The 23887-nt window shown below is 29.3% G+C and overlaps 1 protein-coding gene across 3 annotated transcripts in view; it reads right to left on the bottom strand.

Moving 5' to 3' along the window:
* ckn (CRK like proto-oncogene, adaptor protein) overlaps window positions 1–23887 on the bottom strand; it is a 71449-nt gene that overhangs the window by 16080 nt on the left and 31482 nt on the right. For all 3 annotated transcript variants that reach the window (XM_065511558.1, XM_065511559.1, XM_065511556.1), the window contains exons 2-3: window positions 1308–1657; window positions 505–1208 (exon numbers count right to left, since the gene is read on the bottom strand). In XM_065511558.1, the coding sequence (XP_065367630.1) occupies window positions 505–1208; window positions 1308–1584 (981 nt within the window). In that variant the 5' untranslated portion in view covers window positions 1585–1657. The remainder of the gene's footprint in view (window positions 1–504; window positions 1209–1307; window positions 1658–23887) is intronic.

The raw sequence follows: 23887 nt of genomic DNA on the forward strand, positions 1-23887 counted from the left end.
GAAATGAAAAATGTAGAAATTACAAACGGAATGACAAACTTATATATACCCTTCTCACGAAGGTGAAGGGTATAAAAAGGGCAAAATAGGCAATTTTGGACCAAATATTATCTAAAGCGATCAAATCTCCGCTATAGCAATAAAATCCTTGATAGAAAGATGTTTGAAGAAGTATAAGAAACATGTTCGGCATTAGCGAATGCTGGCGCAATCTGAAAAATAACTCAACTCAAGGAGCTCATTCGCGATCCGCTCTCGATATTTATAAAGAATAATTTGTCAAGAAACATTCGCTGATAGTGATATCATTCTCTAAACTTGAATTTCAAGAGAATTTATTAAAACATTATTATTCCCGTTCGATTGTAGGTTAAACAAGCTTTGGCATAGTTTTGATCCATAGTTTTGATCCATATCGTTTGAGGAAACTATTTCCTCTTCAAACATTGTCTCCCATTTTGTTTGTTTACATTCATTCTAATAAGTAAATCTTAACACACTTACCGGCACAAAATGCGGTAGATTATCCAAAACTTGCAATTTATCTATGCGCTGCTTGATACGCTCCCTGTGATGTGGATTCTTGATGCCAATCGCTGTCAAATCTTCTGGCGTCATACGGGCAATTGTGGGTAAATCATAGCCAGCTGTTATAAACAATTGAGCATACTCTTCATATTTCATTTCCATTAGCCAGTCAATGATTAACTCCTCGTTGCGCTGACGATCCATTGAACCGATCGAGCATGAACTAAGTGAACTGCAGCGTGGCGATGATAGAGCACCACCGCCGCCACTGCTGCGTATGGAACCGGCGCCCGAGACACCGGTTAGATATGATGAAGCACGACCTGAATCTAAACTAGCGGTTGAGTGACGTGATCCAGAACCAGCTGAACCAGAGGAGGAACCGGGTGAATCACGACCCGGTGATTGTGTTAGGTCGATGCCTTGATCCTCTTGCAGAGCCAGCTGCTGGTGGTAGTAGACGGCCGCCTTGTGTGTGAGGGGTTCACGCAAAGTGGCGCAAAAGACTGGCGGGGGACATGGCACTAGAGTGGGTGGACAAGAGCCCAGTAGGGGATTTCCGGCTGCTGCTGCTGCAGCCGCTGCTGAAGCTTGTGCGTTCTTAGAGGCGGCCGTAGCCGTGGCCGAGGTCTGTGATGAGCCTGAGGTTGACATGGCTGATGAATATTCGTTTATTTCATCTGTGAAAGGTAGAAGAAAGAAGATGTTAGAGATTTTCAAAGTATAACATGATTTGGTGATTTTAAAATTTTGTTTTCTTAATTTTCCTTTTAACTCACCTTTAATTCTTAATGCTACTGTAGGTTCACGTGGCAAATTGAAGCCGCCCTCCTCGAGCGATGGTGACGATACCATACTACTCATTATAATCCCATCCTCATGCTGTACTTTGCCAGCTGCACCCGATATACTGCCACCCAAACGATACAATGGTATCTGCTGTTGATATGCTGACTGTGTGGATTGCTGCTGTGGTACGGGATCGCCGGGCAATGCTGGTGGTGCGACTTTTGTTATCTTTTTAGCTTGTGCGTGTGGTTTCAATGAACGATGCATGATCGCAATAACAACCACAAATTGGTGTTGCTGTCAAGGGCGTAGAAGAGTGGTTAGTATTTTGTATATGATCCTGAAAAGGGAAAGAAATTTAAAATGAAATTAAATGTGATTGATATTGATTGGTTGGTTGGTTGGTTTATTTGATGATTGAATAATAATTTTATTAAAAAAAAAAGAACATAGAAATAAAGGTTTAAGAGGGACTATTTGAGAGTCTTCAATTGACAATAATTATAAGATTATTTGATTCATTTAAATTTCAACTATCTTTTGATAGTTTTTTTTTTTATTCTGTGATTGAGGTATATTTAACATCTGTCTGGTAACTAAAACCAAATTTATATTTAAGTCTGTTATGTTTTTGGAGAATTTTAAGTTACTTAAGGAAATTAAGCAAATCCCCACTTTGGGAATTTTCTCCGGAAATCATTTTTTTATTGAAATTTGAATACATACAACTTTTTTGTGATTATTTGTCAAGTTTTAAATATGTGACTGTAATTTTGGAAATTCCCATTTTGGGTATTAAAAATCCCCAATTAGGAATTTTCTAAATCTTCAAAATTATAGTTTTTTTATTCACAAATTATTTATGTATAATAGCCTTTTAAAAACTGGGGTGGAAATTTTATGATTTTTTGGAACTCCCATTATTTTTTTAAAAATCCCCAATTTGCAAATTGTCCCCAGAAATTATTTTTTTATTATAATTTTAATACCTAAAACATTTTTATAGTTATATGTTAAATTTTAAATATCTGTGTGTAATTTTGAAAATTCCCATTTTGGGTATTAAAAATCCCCCATTATGAATTTTCTAAATCTTTAAAATTATGAAATTTTTTATTCACAAATTATTTATTTATAGCCTATTTGAAACTTGGATTGGAAAATTTATGATTTTTTGCAACTCCCATTATTTTTTTAAAAATTCCCAATTTGCAAATTTTCCCCAGAATTTATTTTTTTATTGAAATTTTAATATCTAAAACTTTTTTATGATTATTTGTCAAATTCTAAATATTTGTCGGTAATTTTGGAAATTCCCATTTTGGGTATTAAAAATCCCCCATTAGGAATTTTCTAAATCTTTAAAATTATGATATTTTTTATTCACAAATTATTTATTTATAGCCTATTTGAAACTTGGATTGGAAAATTTATGATTTTTTGCAACTCCCATTATTTTTTAAAAATTCCCAATTTGCAAATTTTCCCCAGAATTTATTTTTTTATTGAAATTTTAATATCTAAAACTTTTTTATGATTATTTATCAAATTTTAAATATGTGACTGTAATTTTGTAAATTCCCATTTTGGGTATTAAAAATCCCCAATTAGGAATTTTCTAAATCTTCAAAATTTTTATTTTTTTATTCACAAATTATTTATTTAGAGCTTATTTAAAACTTTGGTTGAAAAATTAATGATTTTTTGTAACTCCCATTATTTGTTTAAAAATCCCCATTTGCAAATTTTCCCCAGAAATTATTTTTTATAAAAAATTTGAATACCTAAAACTTTTTTTATGATTATTTGTTAAATTTTAAATATCTGTGTGAAATTTTGGAAATTTCCATTTTGGGTATTAAAAATCCACCATTAGGAATTTCTAAATCTTCAAAATTATATTTTTTTATTCACAAATTATTTATTTATAGCCTATTTAAAACTTGGGTTGGAAATTTTATGATTTTTTTGGAACTCCCATTATTTTTTTTAAAAATCCCCAATTTGCAAATTGTCCCCAGAAATTATTTTTTTTATTAAAATTTGAGTACCAAAACTTTTTTATGATTATTTGTCAAATTCTAAATATCTGTCGGTAATTTTGAAAATTCCCATTTTGGGTATTAAAAATCCCCCATTAGGAATTTTCTAAATTTTCAAAATTATAGTTTTTTTTATTCTCAAATTATTTATTTATAGCCTATTTAAAACATGGGTTAGAAAATTTATGATTTTTTGAAACTCCCACTATTTATTTAAAAATTCCAATTTGCTAATCTTCCCCAGAAACTATATTTTTTATTAAAATTTTAATAACTAAAACATTGTCCTGCATGAATAGGATTTAGGAACAGGTTGTTGAGATTTGTTGTCTCAAGAAATCAATGATTCAATGATTATTATTATTTCGTTTGAGCTCTATTAAACTCTCAAAATAACAATCAATTAAACAATTAGCATCTCTAGCAGAAACACCCTTTAAACCAATGGTCCGTTGTTATGAGAAATTAGTTTTCTAAATTGTTATAGTTTCAACAAAATAGAGGCTTATACCTTTCAATTAATCTTTTGTTGGAGTTGCTTACTGGGGCGAAATTCATCATCTCCACCTACACAACACTAAACTCTGTTTCTTTAGCTTTTATTATGGTCAGGTCCAAACTCAATTACAAACATCATTAGTATTGTGGTCTGTTACAAGTATTCCTTGCTTTATTTGGTGAAGGAAAGTATTTAAAAATCTGTTACAACGAGACAAAACACACCCATGTCTATGGCTGCTTGATTCGCCTTTAATTTTTTTGTAGGGAATTTAATTCATAGAAAAATTATTTCTTTTTTTTTTCTTTAATCATGCTTAACATTTAAATGTTAAAAAACCCACAAAAAAACTGGGCTCACGCAAAAGGTCATATTACAATTTCATTGAAGAAAAAAAATAACAATAAATTTTTTAGGTTTCCATGATTTCAAATAGATTTTACTACAGCCAAGAAGATAGAGAAAGAGAGAGAGAGAAGAAAAAAGATGAAACACAGAGAAAGAGTGTGTAGGCCGGTTGTATTTTTTAAAAAAAGCTGCCAGATGAATGTCATGTAAGAGTTAAATGTTTCGAAGGCTACAGATTTGATACTATAATGGGTTTGTATTATTAGAAAGGAATTAAGAAGAAGTCATAATGTTAATCTATTATTTTAAAAAGCATTTTCTGAATCCTTCCTAATTAGACCAGACTTGATGATTGCTTAATCTTGTCTGGTCTAATTAGAAAAACGTTATTCTGGCATCACCAATTTCCCTACAAGAGGCTGATTGCTGTTGCTTACACTCACAGCAAAAAACTTTAAATGTCAATAAAATAGTAAGGACTCGTTCTAAAATCTTGTTAAAACTAATAGTACGTTTATTAGTCGGTTGTGCTTTTTTTTTAAACAGAGTACAAAATTATAGTTTACATTTTTAGTTGATTGTTGCAGTTTTTATTTAACAAAGAGTAAAATGTTAGTGTACATACTAAATAGTTTAAGAGAACAAACAGCACACACACTTTTCCCAATGTATGTATGAGAGTGGGTAAAAATGCAAAGTTCAAAAGTTAATAAAATTGCAATATTATATACAAAGAAATTTGTATTTTTTTATGGTAACATTTAGCAAGATGTGTTAGAGGTGGTGGTAGTAGGAGGCAAAGCAAAGAAATTTATTTTTTTTAAAAGGTTAAAGTTCGAGGATTCTTTTATGTGCTAAAATAAATACCTACATACTACGTAAAATATAATAAGAATAAACTACAAAATATAGTTAGTTGTAGGAGTGTAGGTGTTTAATGCTAAGCTAGTACATATTATTTGAGATAGTTTTATAGTATCTTATTTAAAAGGTTAAATAACGCATATAATACTTTTGCAATAAAGGCAAAAGGAGTTAACTACAAAAATAATGGGAGTTCCAAAAAATCATAAATTATCCAATCCTCGTTTTAAATAAGCTCTAAATAAATAAATTGTGACTAAAAAATATTATTATTTTTAAGATTTAGAAAATTCCTAATTGGGTATTTTTAATACCCAAAATGGGAATTTACAAAATTACAGTCACATATTTAAAATTTGATAAATAATCATAAAAAAGTTTTAGGTATTAAAACTTTAAAAAAAAAATAATTTCTGGGGAAAACTTGGGAATTTTTTAAAAAATAATGGGAGTTTAAAAAAATCATAAAATTTCCAACGTAAGTTTTAAATAGGCTAAAAATAAATAATTTGTGAATAAAAAAAAATATAATTTTGAAGATTTAGAAAATTCCTAATTGGGGATTTTTAATACCCAAAATGGGAATATCCAAAATTACAGTCACATATTTAAAATTTGATAAATAATCATAAAAAAGTTTTAGATATTCAATTTCAATAAAAAAAAATTTCTGGGGACAATTTGCAAATTGGGAATTTTTAAAAAAATAATGGGAGTTTCAAAAAATCATAAATTTTCCAACATAATTTTAAATAGGCTTTAAATTAATAATTTGTGAATAAAAAAATCATAATTTTGAAGATTTAGAAAATTCCTAGTTGGGGATTTTTAATACCCAAAATGGGAATTTCCGAAGTTACAGTCACATATTTAAAATTTGATAAATAATCATAAAAAAGTTTTAGATATTCAATTTCAATAAAAAAAAAATAATTTCTGGGGAAAATTTGCAAATTGGGAATTTTTAAAAAATCATGGGAGTTCCAAAAAAAAAATATATTTTTCACTCAAGTTTTAAATAAGCTCTAAATAAATAGTTTGTGAATAAAAAATATTATAATTTTGAAGATTTAGAAAATTCCTAATTGGGGATTTTTAATACCCAAAATGGGAATTAACAAAATTACAGTCATATATTTAAAATTTGATAAATAATCATAAAAAAGTTTTAGATATTCAATTTCAATAAAAAAAAAATAATTTCTGGGGACAATTTGCAAATTGGGGATTTTTAAAAAAATAATGGGAGTTTCTAAAAATCATAAATTTTCCAACATAAGTTTTAAATAGGCTATAATAAATCATTTGTGAATAAAAAATATTATAATTTTGAAGATTTTGAAAATTCCTAATGGGGGATTTTTAATATCCAAAATGGGAATTTCCAAAATTATAGTCACATATTTAAAATTTGATAAATAATCATAAAAAGTTTTAGATATTAAAATTTTAATAAAAAAAATAAATTCTGGGAAAAATTAGCAAAATGGGGGGTTTTTAATAAAATAATGATAGTTCCAAAAAATCATAAATAGGATATTAATTGATAATTTGTGAATAAAAAAATTATAATTTTGAAGATTTAGAAAATTCCTAATTGGGGATTTTTAATACCAAAAATAGGAATTTCCAAAATTATAGTCACATATTTAAAATTTGACGAATAATCATAAAAACGTTTTAGATATTAAAATTTGAATAAAAAAGTTTTGGGGAAAATTTGCAAAATGGGGATTTTTAATATAATAATGGGAGTTACAAAAAATCATAAATTTTCTAACCCAAGTTTTAAATAGGCTATAAATAAATAATTTGTGAATAAAAAAAATAAAAATTTTGAAGATTTAGAAAATTCCTAATTGGGTATTTTTAATACCCAAAATGGGAATTTACAAAATTACAGTCACATATTTAAAATTTGATAAATAATCATAAAAAAGTTTTAGATATTCAATTTCAATAAAAATAATAATTTCTGGGGAAAATTTGCAAATTGGGGATTTTTAAACAAATAATGGGTTTCAAAAAATCATTAATTTTCCAACCCATTTTTTAAATAGGCTATAAATAAATAATTTGTGAATAAAAAATATTATAATTTTGAAGATTTAGAAAATTCCTAATTGGGGATTTTTAATACCCAAAATGGGAATTCCCAAAATTATAGTCACATATTTAAAATTTGACGAATAATCATAAAAAAGTTTTAGATATTCAAATTTGAATAAAAAAAAGTTCTGGGGAAAATTTGCAAAATGGGGATTTTTAATAAAATAATGGGAGTTCCAAAAAATCCTAAATTTTCCAACTTCAGTTTTAAATAGGCTATAAATAAACAATTTGTGATTAAAAAATATTATAATTTTGAAGATTTAGAAAATTCCTAATGGGGGATAATTAATACCCAAAGTGGGAATTTCCAAAATTACAGTCCCATATTTAAAATTTCACAAATAATCATAAAAAAGTTTTAGATATTCAATTTCAATAAAAAAAAATAATTTCTGGGGAAAATTTGCAAATTGGGGATTTTTAAACAAATACAGGGAGTTCCAAAATATCATACATTTTACAACCCAAGTTACCAAATTATTAATTTTAAAGCCATTTAAAGGCTTTAAAATTAATAATTTGTGAATAAAAAAATAAAAATTTTGAAGATATAGAAAATTCCTAATTGGGGATTTTTAATACCCAAAATGGGAATTTACAAAATTACAGAGAAGTATGTTTAAAATCTGAAAAATTACATATTTAAAATTTGATAAATAATCATAAAAAAAGTTTTAGGTATTAAAACTTTAATAAAAAAAATAATTTCTGGGGAAAATTTGCAAATTGGTAATTTTTTAAAAAAAAAATCATATATTTTCCAACATAAGTTTTAAATAGGCTATAAATAAATAATTTGTGAATAAAAAATATTATAACTGAAGATTTCGAAAATTTTTTATTGGGGATTTTTAATACCCAAAATGGGAATTTTCAAAATTATAGTCACATATTTCAAATTTGACAAATTATCATAAAAAAAGTTTTAGGTATTCAAATTTTAATAAAAAAAACTCTGGGGAAAATTTGAAAATTCGGGATTTTTTAAATATAATTTGAGTTGCACAAAATCATAAATTTTCCAATCCAAGTTTTAAATAGACTATAAATAATTAAATTGTGATTAAAAAATATTATAATTTTGAAGATTTAGAAAATTCCTAATTGGGGATTTTTAATACCCAAAATGGGAATTTACAAAATTACAGTCACATATTTAAAATTTGATAAATAATCATAAAAAAGTTTTAGATATTAAAATTTTAATAAAAAAAAATAAATTCTGGGAAAAATTAGCAAAATGGGTTTTTAATAAAATAATGATAGTTCCAAAAAATCATAAATATTCCATCGCTAGTTTAAATAGGATATTAATTGATAATTTGTGAATAAAAAAATTATAATTTTGAAGATTTAGAAAATTCCTAATTGGGTATTTTTAATATCCAAAATGGGAATTTCCAAAATTCCAGTCACATATTTAAAATTTGATAAATAATCATAAAAAAAGTTTTAGATATTAAAATTTCAATAAAAAAATAAATTCTGGGGAAAATTTGCAAATTGGTAATTTTTAAAAAAATAATGGGAGTTACAAAAAATCATAAATTTTTCAACCAAAGTTTTAAATAGGTTATATATAAATAATTTGTGAATAAAAAAATAAAAATTTTGAAGATTTAGAAAATTCCTAATTGGGGATTTTTAATGCCCAAAATGGGATTTCCCAAAATTACAGAGAAGTATGTTTAAAATCTGAAAAATTATCCTACAAAAAAATTCAAAGTTGTTTTTGTGGAATATTTCCCTTTATAAAATTTTGTCACATTTCTGCTTTTCTGAAAAATTTCTCTAGAAATTTTTATCTCGTAATGAAATATTTTCCATTAAAATCTTTTAAAAAAATTCTCAAAGGTCAAGTCAAATCATTATTTTTTTTCTAAATTATAAATTTCAAATAATTTATTTTTTAAGTTATCACAGAAGCCCTCATAAACTAACGATGCTTATGTTTCAAAAGCTTTTTTTTTAATTAAAAAAAAAACCTCAATAAAATATACAAAATATAATCCCAAAGATGCCGGCTTTTACACTTCAATCTGTTGCAATTAATTATGTCATATTTTCCTCTTTTTTTTTTTTGTTTTTCTTTGATAAAAACGGGCACATAAAAAGAGGAAAATAATACTAAATAGAATTTAATTTATAACCACAAATCCGAAAAATTAAAACACAAGAGCAAACGAAAGAAACAAAAAAAGAGTGTGTCTGATGTATCCGATACAATAATAAATGGCTTAAAGTCTAATAAAAAAAAAGCACAAAAATTGTGGGTGGTTTAGAGTTCAGTACAATTCAATACAGTTAGTGGGTCGTTTTTGGACGGTTTTTGTAAACGAATAAATTTGACAACACTATTGTATTTTACCCACTAATACACTGAGACAAAAATCCATGTAGAGAGAATACATGCCCAATACAAAAGTACAACAAGAGAGTTAACAGCATTTTTCCAAAAGGAAAGAAAACAACAATGAGTGTTCGTATATTATAGTACTATTTAGTTAGTACTCGTACATAGTACTCGTACATGAGTATACATAAATAGAGGAGATTAATAGTGCAATGGTGTTGTTGAACCGGTGTCGGCTTTTATAAGACCCAAAATAAAAAAGAATAAATATATAACAGCAATAATAATAAAAACAACAACAACATAACGGTTTAGTTATTTTTTTTTCTACATAGATACATGCTCGTATATATGTATATTTTGTACATAAATAAATATGTATGAATGTGTTGTAAATAAGTATGTTTGTATATATTTTATAGTATTGTTTTTCTATGAATTAATATTGCACATTACTGCTGATGTCAGCATGGGTTAATCTAAAGTAGAGTAAAGATAAAGAAAGACCTGAAAATAAAACACCATAAAGTTGGGGTGGCGATACGAGTACTACAACTACTCGAACCCACAACAAACTAAAAACATTAACAGCAACAATAGAAAAAAAACATTTATATAGGAGGGTAAACTGAAAACTAATTTCAAACGCTAGGAGCCAAAGCCCCTAATTAATGGAGGTATTTTAAGTTGATAGATAAAAAATAATATTTTGGTTGAATTCCTAAAGTTACGATTTCTATACTAACTCTGAAATGTATGTGCATAAAATATTAAAATTTGGTTGATTTAAACAAAATACCCAATAATTTGAAATCTTTAAAATTATAATTTTTTTAATTCGTAAATTATTTATTTATAGCCTATTTAATACTTGGGTTGGAAAATTTATGATTTTTTGGAATTTCCATTATTTTTTAAAAAATCCCCAATTTGCAAAATTTTCCCCAGAAATTATTTTTGTATACAAATTTGAAAACCTAAAACTTCTTTTATGATTTTTTGTCAAATTTAAAATATCTGTCTGTAATTTTGAAAATTTTGTTTAAAGGGCCACAATTTTGGCTGAAGAAATAGAAGTTTGTTAACAAGAAATTTATCCTCATTTTTAAAACAACTTTTCAGACTTTCCCCCACTACATTAACAGGCCTTGTTGTACAAAAACACTGCTTTACAACTTACATTCTCAGCCAGCCTTGCTGCTTGTTTTTGTTACTGCAACATAATAGTACTTTACTAAAAATGCATAATTTTTGTGGATTTTTTGTTGTTGTTCTTGTTGTTGTTTGTGTTTGTGTTATGTAGAGGAACAAATATGTTTGTTTTTTGCTGTTTACATGGGGGAGGATTGTGGGTGACTAAAACATAAATATGTTGCTTAAATATGGGTAAATGAGTAATCACTAGAGAGAACAACAAACCAACAAAAAAATAAATACAAGTTAATGGTAAACATAATGCACAGAAGGCGGATTAATGTGAGCAGCTGGAAAAATGTTTGGTTTCAAAAAAATTTAATCAAAGAAAATTTTAAAAATCAAATAAATTCCCTACTTATATAATAAATAGGCAATAAATAAATAATTTTTGAATAAAATATTACAATTTTCTTATTTTTTAACAGAATTCCTAAAATTTTGTCCCAAATTAAATATTTCTATAGAAAATTATGTCCCAAACTAAATATTTCTACAGAAAATTATGTCCCAAACAAAATATTTCCATAGAAAATTATGTCCCAACATAAAATTTCTATAGAAAATATTGCGCAACATAAAATTTCTAATAAATTTTTGTCCCAACACAAAAAATTTCTATAGAAAATTTTGTCCCAACATAAAATTTCTATTAAATTTTTGTCCCAACAAAATATTTCTATAGAAAATGTTGTCCCAACCAAATATTTCTATAAAAAATTTTGTCTCAACCAAATATTTTTATAGAAAATTTTGTCCCAACATAAAATTTGTACTAAATTTTTGTCCCAACATAAAATTTCTATAGAAAATTTTGTCCCAACATAAAATTTCTATAAAAAATTTTGTCCCAAATTAAATATTTCTATAGAAAATTTTGTCACAAACAAAATATTTCCATAGAAAATTATGTCCCAACATAAAATTTCTATAGAAAATTTTGCACAACATAAAATTTCTAACAAATTTTTGTCCCAACACAAAAATTTCTATAGAAAATTTTGTCTCAAACTAAATATTTCTATAGAAAATTTTGTCACAAACAAAATATTTCCATAGAAAATTTTGTCCCAACATAAAATTTCTATTAAATTTTTGTCCCAACATAAAATTTCTATAGAAAATTTTGTCCCAACAAAAAATTTCTAAAAAACAAAATTTGTCCCAACTTAAAATTTTTAAGGAAAATATTGGCCCAACATAAAATTTCTATTGAATTTTTGTCCCAACATAAAATTTCTATAGCAAATTATGTCCCAAACTAAATAATTTTGTACCAACAAAAAAATTTCTAATAGAAAATTGTGTCCCAAACAAAATTATATCCCAAACAAAATTATATCCCAACATAAAATTTCTATAGAAAACGTTGTCCCAACGTAAAAAAATGTCTACAGAAAATTTTGTCCCAAACTAAATATTTCTACTGAAAATTTTGTCCCAAACTAAATATTTCTACTGAAAATTTTGTCCCAACTAAATATTTTTATGGAAAATACAAAATGTCTGCAGAAAATTAAGTCCCAACTAAAAATTTTTTCAAGAAATTATGTCCCAACTTAAAATTTCAAAATATTAATAATAAAAGTCTTTAGGAAAGTTAAATAGGAACTTTATATAATGTTTTCTCCGAAATATCTATATTAAATATTGTCACAAATGTGTTTAGGAAATTTAATTTGGCTAAACGAACATCTTTCCAGCTAATTTCAATTCAATATTTAAATTTTTTTTTAAATAATTACAAACTGTGAAACTTTTTGTTTGTCTGCAACACGGGAATCGAACTCGCAACCCTCAGATTGATAGCCCAGCTCAATATCATCTATTATATTATTTCTTAAGTTGATAACTCATCTCACTGACACCTCATAAACACACTATTTATTTAGTTGGCCACACTGCATTTTGACATATACTAGAACAACAACAATAACTGCATTCATGTATTACAAAACATTAGATTCAAGTATTATGTGTGGTGGTACGTGTTAAATGAAGAGCTCTGAAGTTAGTGACTGAATAAGTGAATAAATATGAAAAAATATGCATATATAAACAACAACAACAACAGCTACAACAACATAAGAGCACACACAACAAAAATACACAGCAAGAAAAGTAATAGAGTGTGAGAAAACCAAAGGCCCAGTTGATGATGATAATAATGATGACGACAACACAAAAAACTACATACATACTACAATAATAATAATGATGTTGGTTGAAAAATGAAGCTAAATAAATATAAATTGTAAAAGATTTATTGATTGCCGCCTTTGTTAGCAAAAAAAAAAATGGTGTATTTTAAAACAATATAAACAACAAAAAAAAGTACCGTTTAGAAGTACAAAAACCATGCACTGGGACAAAAACACACACTAACGCAACAACAACAACAAATGAAATCACGGTAAATGTGAAGTTTATTCTTTCAAACAAACTTGGTTGCACTCTTTTAAACACATTCAAGTGTAAGAAAGAAATGTGGGTGTTTTTGTCTTCTTTTTTTTTTGAAGATTTACAAAAAAAAAGTCTTAAAACACTTAACATTTATGGTAAGGGTCATGACAAGACACCAGAATGGGGGAAGGGGCTGTTAGACTATAAAAATCTTTAAATAATTATCATCTGGGTAAATTGTGATTATGGGGTAATGTTAAGGGTGGCTGCTTTAAAATGTCTACTCACTCTTCTTCTCACCACACTCACTCACATAACACTTACTCATTCAGTATAATAGTTTTTATATGCTAAATCAGGGTTAGGCAAAGACAATTGCAAATTGTACTTAAGCAAGTGGAAACTAAAGCATTTTCATGTAAAATTTTTAGATTTCAAAAAATCTTAAGGAACTATTTATTTACAGCAACATTCTATATAATCTTTCACTGCTTCCATTTAGTCATTGGAACAACCCTGAGCTTTTTAGCTTTCAATTGTTTTAAATTCAAGTACTATTCTACCCTACCCATCCTGATTCTAGGGCAAAATTAAAAAAAAAAACTAATTTGCCATAAAATTAATCGCTTTCTTGTCTATGTTTTTCTTTTTTGTGCTTTATTCAATCTCATTTAAACTACAAAGTCAATGACTATAAAACGTTTAAATAAAGTCGTTTTAAAGAGGAAATAATGTATTTATAGGATGAAAGCAATAAATTAAGGAGTTGAGTTTAATGAAAGGAATGGAAAGGAAAGAGAGTAATGTTAGCTAAACATTTTGCCAAATGGCTGCATGAAATCATCAATCTTAAAGGATGCCGAATTTTGATCATCATTTTGTTAAATCATTGGCAAAATGGAATAGTTTCAAAAATGAAGACACACAGATACATAAATCATTTTGTGGCTCAAATCAATTAACTACATTTAGGCAGGCAAATAAATGGAGCAAAGATAGTTTTTGGGATTTAGAGAAAAAGGAGGGGTTTGGATAATGATGATTAAGATTGAAATGCAAGGCTTTCCAATTAATACAAAACTAAATTTAAGCTCAAAGGTTAAAAGGAGTGACTATAGACCAGACTATAGAAGAGGTTATAGTCCAAGCTATAGATAAGACTATATTCCAGACTATAGGAGAGACTATAGTCCAGATTATAAGAGACTTTAGTCAATACTATAGGAGAATATAGAGAGAGACTATAGAAGAGAATAAAGTCCAGACTGTAGGAGACTTTAGTCCAGACTATGGGAGAGAATATAGTCCAGACTATAAGAGAGGCTATAGTCCAGATTATAGGAGACTTTAGTCCAGACTATAGGATAGAATATAATCCACACAATAGAAGAGACTATAGTCTGGACTATAGGAGAGACTATAGTCTGGACTATAGGAGAGACTATAGTCTGGACTATAGGAGAGACTATAGTCTGGACTATAGAAGAGACTATAGTCTGGACTATAGGAGAGACTATAGTCTGGACTATAGGAGAGACTCTAATCTGGACTATAGGAGAGATTATAGTCTGGACTATAGGAGAGACTATAGTCTGGACTATAGGAGAGACTATAGTCTGGACTATAGGAGAGACTATAGTCTGGACTATAGTAGAGACTATAGTCTGGACTATAGTAGAGACTATAGTCTGGACTATAGGAGAGACTATAGTCTGGACTATAGGAGAGACTATAGTCTGGACTATAGGAAAGACTATAGTCTGGACTATAGGAGAGACTATAGGAGAGACTATAGTCTGGACTATAGGAGAGACTATAGTCTGGACTATAGGAGAGACTATAGGAGAGACTATAGTCTGGACTATAGGAGAGACTATAGTCTGGACTATAGGAGAGACTATAGTCTGGACTATAGGAGAGGCTATAGTCTGGACTATAGGAGAGACTATAGTCTGGACTATAGGAGAGACTATAGTCTGGACTATAGGAGAGACTATAGTCTGGACTATAGGAGAGACTATAGTCTGGACTATAGGAGAGACTATAGTCTGGACTATAGGAGAGACTATAGTCTGGACTATAGGAGAGACTATAGTCTGGACTATAGGAGAGACTATAGTCTGGACTATAGGAGAGACTATAGTCTGGACTATAGGAGAGACTATAGTCTGGACTATAGGAGAGACTATAGTCTGGACTATAGGAGAGACTATAGTCTGGACTATAGGAGAGACTATAGTCTGGACTATATTCTGGACTATAGGAGAGACTATATTCTGGACACTGGACTATAATGACCAGACTATAGGAGAGACTATAGTCCAGTCTATAGGAGAGACTATAGTCCAGACTATAGGAGAGACTATAGTCCAGACTATAGGAGAAACTATACTCCAGACTATAGTAGAAGCTACAGAGGAGACTATAAAGAAGACTATAGATGATGACTATAGATAAGACTCCAGATGAGACTAAAGACGAGATAATAGTCCAAACTGTATAGTTTTCTCGTATTACAGATCAACAACCTCTTAAAAGACACATCTCATCACACAAAATATATATAATATCAATTCGTTAACCATGCAGATGTTATTATAAAACATTTGTCTATTTTCCAAACATTTTCTCATGGTAAACATTAAGCAAATCACCATATAAGCCTTTAAACATTGCAAACGGATAAAATTAAATCTGCCAATATTTAAATGTTTAATGTTAAAATCAATCATTTCAAAATCTAACTGCAAACACATAGACTGGCGCATATCACAGCTCATTGCAGTCATAAATAATGGTTCCTAATTGCGGTTCTCATAGACAACAGCTCTAACATCTACAGACAAACTAGTCTAATTTAGAAAACAAAAATACACATGTGTGTGAAGATAAATTCGTATTTAACTAGCACAGACAAAAACCACATTTTTTAACATTGCTCATTTTACAGTCAACAGAGCACTGTTAATCACTTAACAGTCTTGATAATTGAATTATAATACAAAAATACGTCTGAAATAGGTATCAGAAATAATTTCAGAAACAATTTCAGAAATATAAAAAATTAAAAAAAATATTTCAGATGTTTTTTTTATAATAATATTAAAAAAAAAACATTTTGAAAAAAGTCACTTTTATGATGAAGTTCAGGCGACGAATTTGGAAAAATATGGAGTTGCACACGTAACCCACTATATACGAATGGTAGTCCAATGGGTCCTAAATGCGACTGCATAAGTCGAATTTCTGAAATAATTTTGGAATTTGAGAAAAACAGTTTTTAAAAAAAGTCTATTTTGAAAAAAGTCACTTTTATGATGAACTTCAGGCGACGAATTTGGAAAAATATGGAGTTGCACACGTAACCCACTATATACGAATGGTAGTCCAATGGGTCCTAAATACGACTGCATAAGTCGAATTTCTGAAATAATTTTGGAATTTGAGAAAAACAGTTTATAAAAAAAGTCTATTTTGAAAAAAGTCACTTTTATGATGAAGTTCAGGCGACGAATTTGGAAAAATATGGAGTTGCACACGTAACCCACTATATACGAATGGTAGTCCAATGGGTCCTAAATGCGACTGCATAAGTCGAATTTCTGAAATAATTTTGGAATTTGAGAAAAACAGTTTTTAAAAAAAGTCTATTTTGAAAAAAGTCACTTTTATGATGAAGTTCAGGCGACGAATTTGGAAAAATATGGAGTTGCACACGTAACCCACTATATACGAATGGTAGTCCAATGGGTCCTAAATGCGACTGCATAAGTCGAATTTCTGAAATAATTTTGGAATTTGAGAAAAACAGTTTTTAAAAAAAGTCTATTTTGAAAAAAGTCACTTTTATGATGAACTTCAGGCGACGAATTTGGAAAAATATGGAGTTGCACACGTAACCCACTATATACGAATGGTAGTCCAATGGGTCCTAAATACGACTGCATAAGTCGAATTTCTGAAATAATTTTGGAATTTGAGAAAAACAGTTTTTAAAAAAAGTCTATTTTGAAAAAAGTCACTTTTATGATGAACTTCAGGCGACGAATTTGGAAAAATATGGAGTTGCACACGTAACCCACTATATACGAATGGTAGTCCAATGGGTCCTAAATACGACTGCATAAGTCGAATTTCTGAAATAATTTTGGAATTTGAGAAAAACAGTTTTTAAAAAAAGTCTATTTTGAAAAAAGTCACTTTTATGATGAAGTTCAGGCGACGAATTTGGAAAAATATGGAGTTGCACACGTAACCCACTATATACGAATGGTAGTCCAATGGGTCCTAAATACGACTGCATAAGTCGAATTTCTGAAATAATTTTGGAATTTGAGAAAAACAGTTTTTAAAAAAAGTCTATTTTGAAAAAAGTCACTTTTATGATGAACTTCAGGCGACGAATTTGGAAAAATATGGAGTTGCACACGTAACCCACTATATACGAATGGTAGTCCAATGGGTCCTAAATGCGACTGCATAAGTCGAATTTCTGAAATAATTTTGGAATTTGAGAAAAACAGTTTTTAAAAAAAGTCTATTTTGAAAAAAGTCACTTTTATGATGAACTTCAGGCGACGAATTTGGAAAAATATGGAGTTGCACACGTAACCCACTATATACGAATGGTAGTCCAATGGGTCCTAAATACGACTGCATAAGTCGAATTTCTGAAATAATTTTGGAATTTGAGAAAAACAGTTTTTAAAAAAAGTCTATTTTGAAAAAAGTCACTTTTATGATGAAGTTCAGGCGACGAATTTGGAAAAATATGGAGTTGCACACGTAACCCACTATATACGAATGGTAGTCCAATGGGTCCTAAATACGACTGCATAAGTCGAATTTCTGAAATAATTTTGGAATTTGAGAAAAACAGTTTTTAAAAAAAGTCTATTTTGAAAAAAGTCACTTTTATGATGAACTTCAGGCGACGAATTTGGAAAAATATGGAGTTGCACACGTAACCCACTATATACGAATGGTAGTCCAATGGGTCCTAAATGCGACTGCATAAGTCGAATTTCTGAAATAATTTTGGAATTTGAGAAAAACAGTTTTTAAAAAAAGTCTATTTTGAAAAAAGTCACTTTTATGATGAACTTCAGGCGACGAATTTGGAAAAATATGGAGTTGCACACGTAACCCACTATATACGAATGGTAGTCCAATGGGTCCTAAATACGACTGCATAAGTCGAATTTCTGAAATAATTTTGGAATTTGAGAAAAACAGTTTTTAAAAAAAGTCTATTTTGAAAAAAGTCACTTTTATGATGAAGTTCAGGCGACGAATTTGGAAAAATATGGAGTTGCACACGTAACCCACTATATACGAATGGTAGTCCAATGGGTCCTAAATGCGACTGCATAAGTCGAATTTCTGAAATAATTTTGGAATTTGAGAAAAACAGTTTTTAAAAAAAGTCTATTTTGAAAAAAGTCACTTTTATGATGAACTTCAGGCGACGAATTTGGAAAAATATGGAGTTGCACACGTAACCCACTATATACGAATGGTAGTCCAATGGGTCCTAAATGCGACTGCATAAGTCGAATTTCTGAAATAATTTTGGAATTTGAGAAAAACAGTTTTTAAAAAAAGTCTATTTTGAAAAAAGTCACTTTTATGATGAACTTCAGGCGACGAATTTGGAAAAATATGGAGTTGCACACGTAACCCACTATATACGAATGGTAGTCCAATGGGTCCTAAATACGACTGCATAAGTCGAATTTCTGAAATAATTTTGGAATTTGAGAAAAACAGTTTTTAAAAAAAGTCTATTTTGAAAAAAGTCACTTTTATGATGAAGTTCAGGCGACGAATTTGGAAAAATATGGAGTTGCACACGTAACCCACTATATACGAATGGTAGTCCAATGGGTCCTAAATGCGACTGCATAAGTCGAATTTCTGAAATAATTTTGGAATTTGAGAAAAACAGTTTTTAAAAAAAGTCTATTTTGAAAAAAGTCACTTTTATGATGAACTTCAGGCGACGAATTTGGAAAAATATGGAGTTGCACACGTAACCCACTATATACGAATGGTAGTCCAATGGGTCCTAAATACGACTGCATAAGTCGAATTTCTGAAATAATTTTGGAATTTGAGAAAAACAGTTTTTAAAAAAAGTCTATTTTGAAAAAAGTCACTTTTATGATGAAGTTCAGGCGACGAATTTGGAAAAATATGGAGTTGCACACGTAACCCACTATATACGAATGGTAGTCCAATGGGTCCTAAATGCGACTGCATAAGTCGAATTTCTGAAATAATTTTGGAATTTGAGAAAAACAGTTTTTAAAAAAAGTCTATTTTGAAAAAAGTCACTTTTATGATGAAGTTCAGGCGACGAATTTGGAAAAATATGGAGTTGCACACGTAACCCACTATATACGAATGGTAGTCCAATGGGTCCTAAATGCGACTGCATAAGTCGAATTTCTGAAATAATTTTGGAATTTGAGAAAAACAGTTTTTAAAAAAAGTCTATTTTGAAAAAAGTCACTTTTATGATGAACTTCAGGCGACGAATTTGGAAAAATATGGAGTTGCACACGTAACCCACTATATACGAATGGTAGTCCAATGGGTCCTAAATACGACTGCATAAGTCGAATTTCTGAAATAATTTTGGAATTTGAGAAAAACAGTTTTTAAAAAAAGTCTATTTTGAAAAAAGTCACTTTTATGATGAAGTTCAGGCGACGAATTTGGAAAAATATGGAGTTGCACACGTAACCCACTATATACGAATGGTAGTCCAATGGGTCCTAAATGCGACTGCATAAGTCGAATTTCTGAAATAATTTTGGAATTTGAGAAAAACAGTTTTTAAAAAAAGTCTATTTTGAAAAAAGTCACTTTTATGATGAACTTCAGGCGACGAATTTGGAAAAATATGGAGTTGCACACGTAACCCACTATATACGAATGGTAGTCCAATGGGTCCTAAATACGACTGCATAAGTCGAATTTCTGAAATAATTTTGGAATTTGAGAAAAACAGTTTTTAAAAAAAGTCTATTTTGAAAAAAGTCACAAAAGTCACAAAAGTCTCAAAACTGACTTTTTTTTCTTAGAATTATAATACAAAAACTAAAAACAATAGTAAAAAAAGTTGAAGAAAAAAAATGAGTGGATCGTTAGACAGGAATGTTAAAAACAGGGAGAGAGTACGAAGTAGCAATATAGCAGTTCTTTTACACATATTTTATTTATCCACAATAAGTTTCTTGCTGAGAACAAAAATTGTCTGCACAGATGTTCATCATAAAAGTGACTTTTTTCAAAATAGACTTTTTTTAAAAACTGTTTTTCTCAAATTCCAAAATTATTTCAGAAATTCGACTTATGCAGTCGTATTTAGGACCCATTGGAATACCATTCGTATATAGTGGGTTACGTGTGCAACTCCATATTTTTCCAAATTCGTCGCCTGAAGTTCATCATAAAAGTGACTTTTTTCAAAATAGACTTTTTTTAAAAACTGTTTTTCTCAAATTCCAAAATTATTTCAGAAATTCGACTTATGCAGTCGCATTTAGGACCCATTGGACTACCATTCGTATATAGTGGGTTACGTGTGCAACTCCATATTTTTCCAAATTCGTCGCCTGAACTTCATCATAAAAGTGACTTTTTTCAAAATAGACTTTTTTTAAAAACTGTTTTTCTCAAATTCCAAAATTATTTCAGAAATTCGACTTATGCAGTCGCATTTAGGACCCATTGGACTACCATTCGTATATAGTGGGTTACGTGTGCAACTCCATATTTTTCCAAATTCGTCGCCTGAAGTTCATCATAAAAGTGACTTTTTTCAAAATAGACTTTTTTTAAAAACTGTTTTTCTCAAATTCCAAAATTATTTCAGAAATTCGACTTATGCAGTCGTATTTAGGACCCATTGGACTACCATTCGTATATAGTGGGTTACGTGTGCAACTCCATATTTTTCCAAATTCGTCGCCTGAACTTCATCATAAAAGTGACTTTTTTCAAAATAGACTTTTTTTAAAAACTGTTTTTCTCAAATTCCAAAATTATTTCAGAAATTCGACTTATGCAGTCGTATTTAGGACCCATTGGACTACCATTCGTATATAGTGGGTTACGTGTGCAACTCCATATTTTTCCAAATTCGTCGCCTGAAGTTCATCATAAAAGTGACTTTTTTCAAAATAGACTTTTTTTAAAAACTGTTTTTCTCAAATTCCAAAATTATTTCAGAAATTCGACTTATGCAGTCGCATTTAGGACCCATTGGACTACCATTCGTATATAGTGGGTTACGTGTGCAACTCCATATTTTTCCAAATTCGTCGCCTGAACTTCATCATAAAAGTGACATTTTTCAAAATAGACTTTTTTTAAAAACTGTTTTTCTCAAATTCCAAAATTATTTCAGAAATTCGACTTATGCAGTCGCATTTAGGACCCATTGGACTACCATTCGTATATAGTGGGTTACGTGTGCAACTCCATATTTTTCCAAATTCGTCGCCTGAACTTCATCATAAAAGTGACTTTTTTCAAAATAGACTTTTTTTAAAAACTGTTTTTCTCAAATTCCAAAATTATTTCAGAAATTCGACTTATGCAGTCGCATTTAGGACCCATTGTACTACCATTCGTATATAGTGGGTTACGTGTGCAACTCCATATTTTTCCAAATTCGTCGCCTGAACTTCATCATAAAAGTGACTTTTTTCAAAATAGACTTTTTTTAAAAACTGTTTTTCTCAAATTCCAAAATTATTTCAGAAATTCGACTTATGCAGTCGCATTTAGGACCCATTGGACTACCATTCGTATATAGTGGGTTACGTGTGCAACTCCATATTTTTCCAAATTCGTCGCCTGAACTTCATCATAAAAGTGACTTTTTTCAAAATAGACTTTTTTTAAAAACTGTTTTTCTCAAATTCCAAAATTATTTCAGAAATTCGACTTATGCAGTCGTATTTAGGACCCATTGGACTACCATTCGTATATAGTGGGTTACGTGTGCAACTCCATATTTTTCCAAATTCGTCGCCTGAAGTTCATCATAAAAGTGACTTTTTTCAAAATAGACTTTTTTTAAAAACTGTTTTTCTCAAATTCCAAAATTATTTCAGAAATTCGACTTATGCAGTCGCATTTAGGACCCATTGGACTACCATTCGTATATAGTGGGTTACGTGTGCAACTCCATATTTTTCCAAATTCGTCGCCTGAAGTTCATCATAAAAGTGACTTTTTTCAAAATAGACTTTTTTTAAAAACTGTTTTTCTCAAATTCCAAAATTATTTCAGAAATTCGACTTATGCAGTCGCATTTAGGACCCATTGGACTACCATTCGTATATAGTGGGTTACGTGTGCAACTCCATATTTTTCCAAATTCGTCGCCTGAACTTCATCATAAAAGTGACTTTTTTCAAAATAGACTTTTTTTAAAAACTGTTTTTCTCAAATTCCAAAATTATTTCAGAAATTCGACTTATGCAGTCGTATTTAGGACCCATTGGACTACCATTCGTATATAGTGGGTTACGTGTGCAACTCCATATTTTTCCAAATTCGTCGCCTGAAGTTCATCATAAAAGTGACTTTTTTCAAAATAGACTTTTTTTAAAAACTGTTTTTCTCAAATTCCAAAATTATTTCAGAAATTCGACTTATGCAGTCGCATTTAGGACCCATTGGACTACCATTCGTATATAGTGGGTTACGTGTGCAACTCCATATTTTTCCAAATTCGTCGCCTGAAGTTCATCATAAAAGTGACTTTTTTCAAAATAGACTTTTTTTAAAAACTGTTTTTCTCAAATTCCAAAATTATTTCAGAAATTCGACTTATGCAGTCGTATTTAGGACCCATTGGACTACCATTCGTATATAGTGGGTTACGTGTGCAACTCCATATTTTTCCAAATTCGTCGCCTGAACTTCATCATAAAAGTGACTTTTTTCAAAATAGACTTTTTTTAAAAACTGTTTTTCTCAAATTCCAAAATTATTTCAGAAATTCGACTTATGCAGTCGCATTTAGGACCCATTGGACTACCATTCGTATATAGTGGGTTACGTGTGCAACTCCATATTTTTCCAAATTCGTCGCCTGAACTTCATCATAAAAGTGACTTTTTTCAAAATAGACTTTTTTTAAAAACTGTTTTTCTCAAATTCCAAAATTATTTCAGAAATTCGACTTATGCAGTCGTATTTAGGACCCATTGGACTACCATTCGTATATAGTGGGTTACGTGTGCAACTCCATATTTTTCCAAATTCGTCGCCTGAAGTTCATCATAAAAGTGACTTTTTTCAAAATAGACTTTTTTTAAAAACTGTTTTTCTCAAATTCCAAAATTATTTCAGAAATTCGACTTATGCAGTCGCATTTAGGACCCATTGGACTACCATTCGTATATAGTGGGTTACGTGTGCAACTCCATATTTTTCCAAATTCGTCGCCTGAAGTTCATCATAAAAGTGACTTTTTTCAAAATAGACTTTTTTTAAAAACTGTTTTTCTCAAATTCCAAAATTATTTCAGAAATTCGACTTATGCAGTCGTATTTAGGACCCATTGGACTACCATTCGTATATAGTGGGTTACGTGTGCAACTCCATATTTTTCCAAATTCGTCGCCTGAACTTCATCATAAAAGTGACTTTTTTCAAAATAGACTTTTTTTAAAAACTGTTTTTCTCAAATTCCAAAATTATTTCAGAAATTCGACTTATGCAGTCGTATTT

Source organism: Calliphora vicina, chromosome 5 (assembly GCF_958450345.1).
Source record: "Calliphora vicina chromosome 5, idCalVici1.1, whole genome shotgun sequence".
Taxonomy (NCBI): Eukaryota; Metazoa; Arthropoda; class Insecta; order Diptera; family Calliphoridae; genus Calliphora; species Calliphora vicina.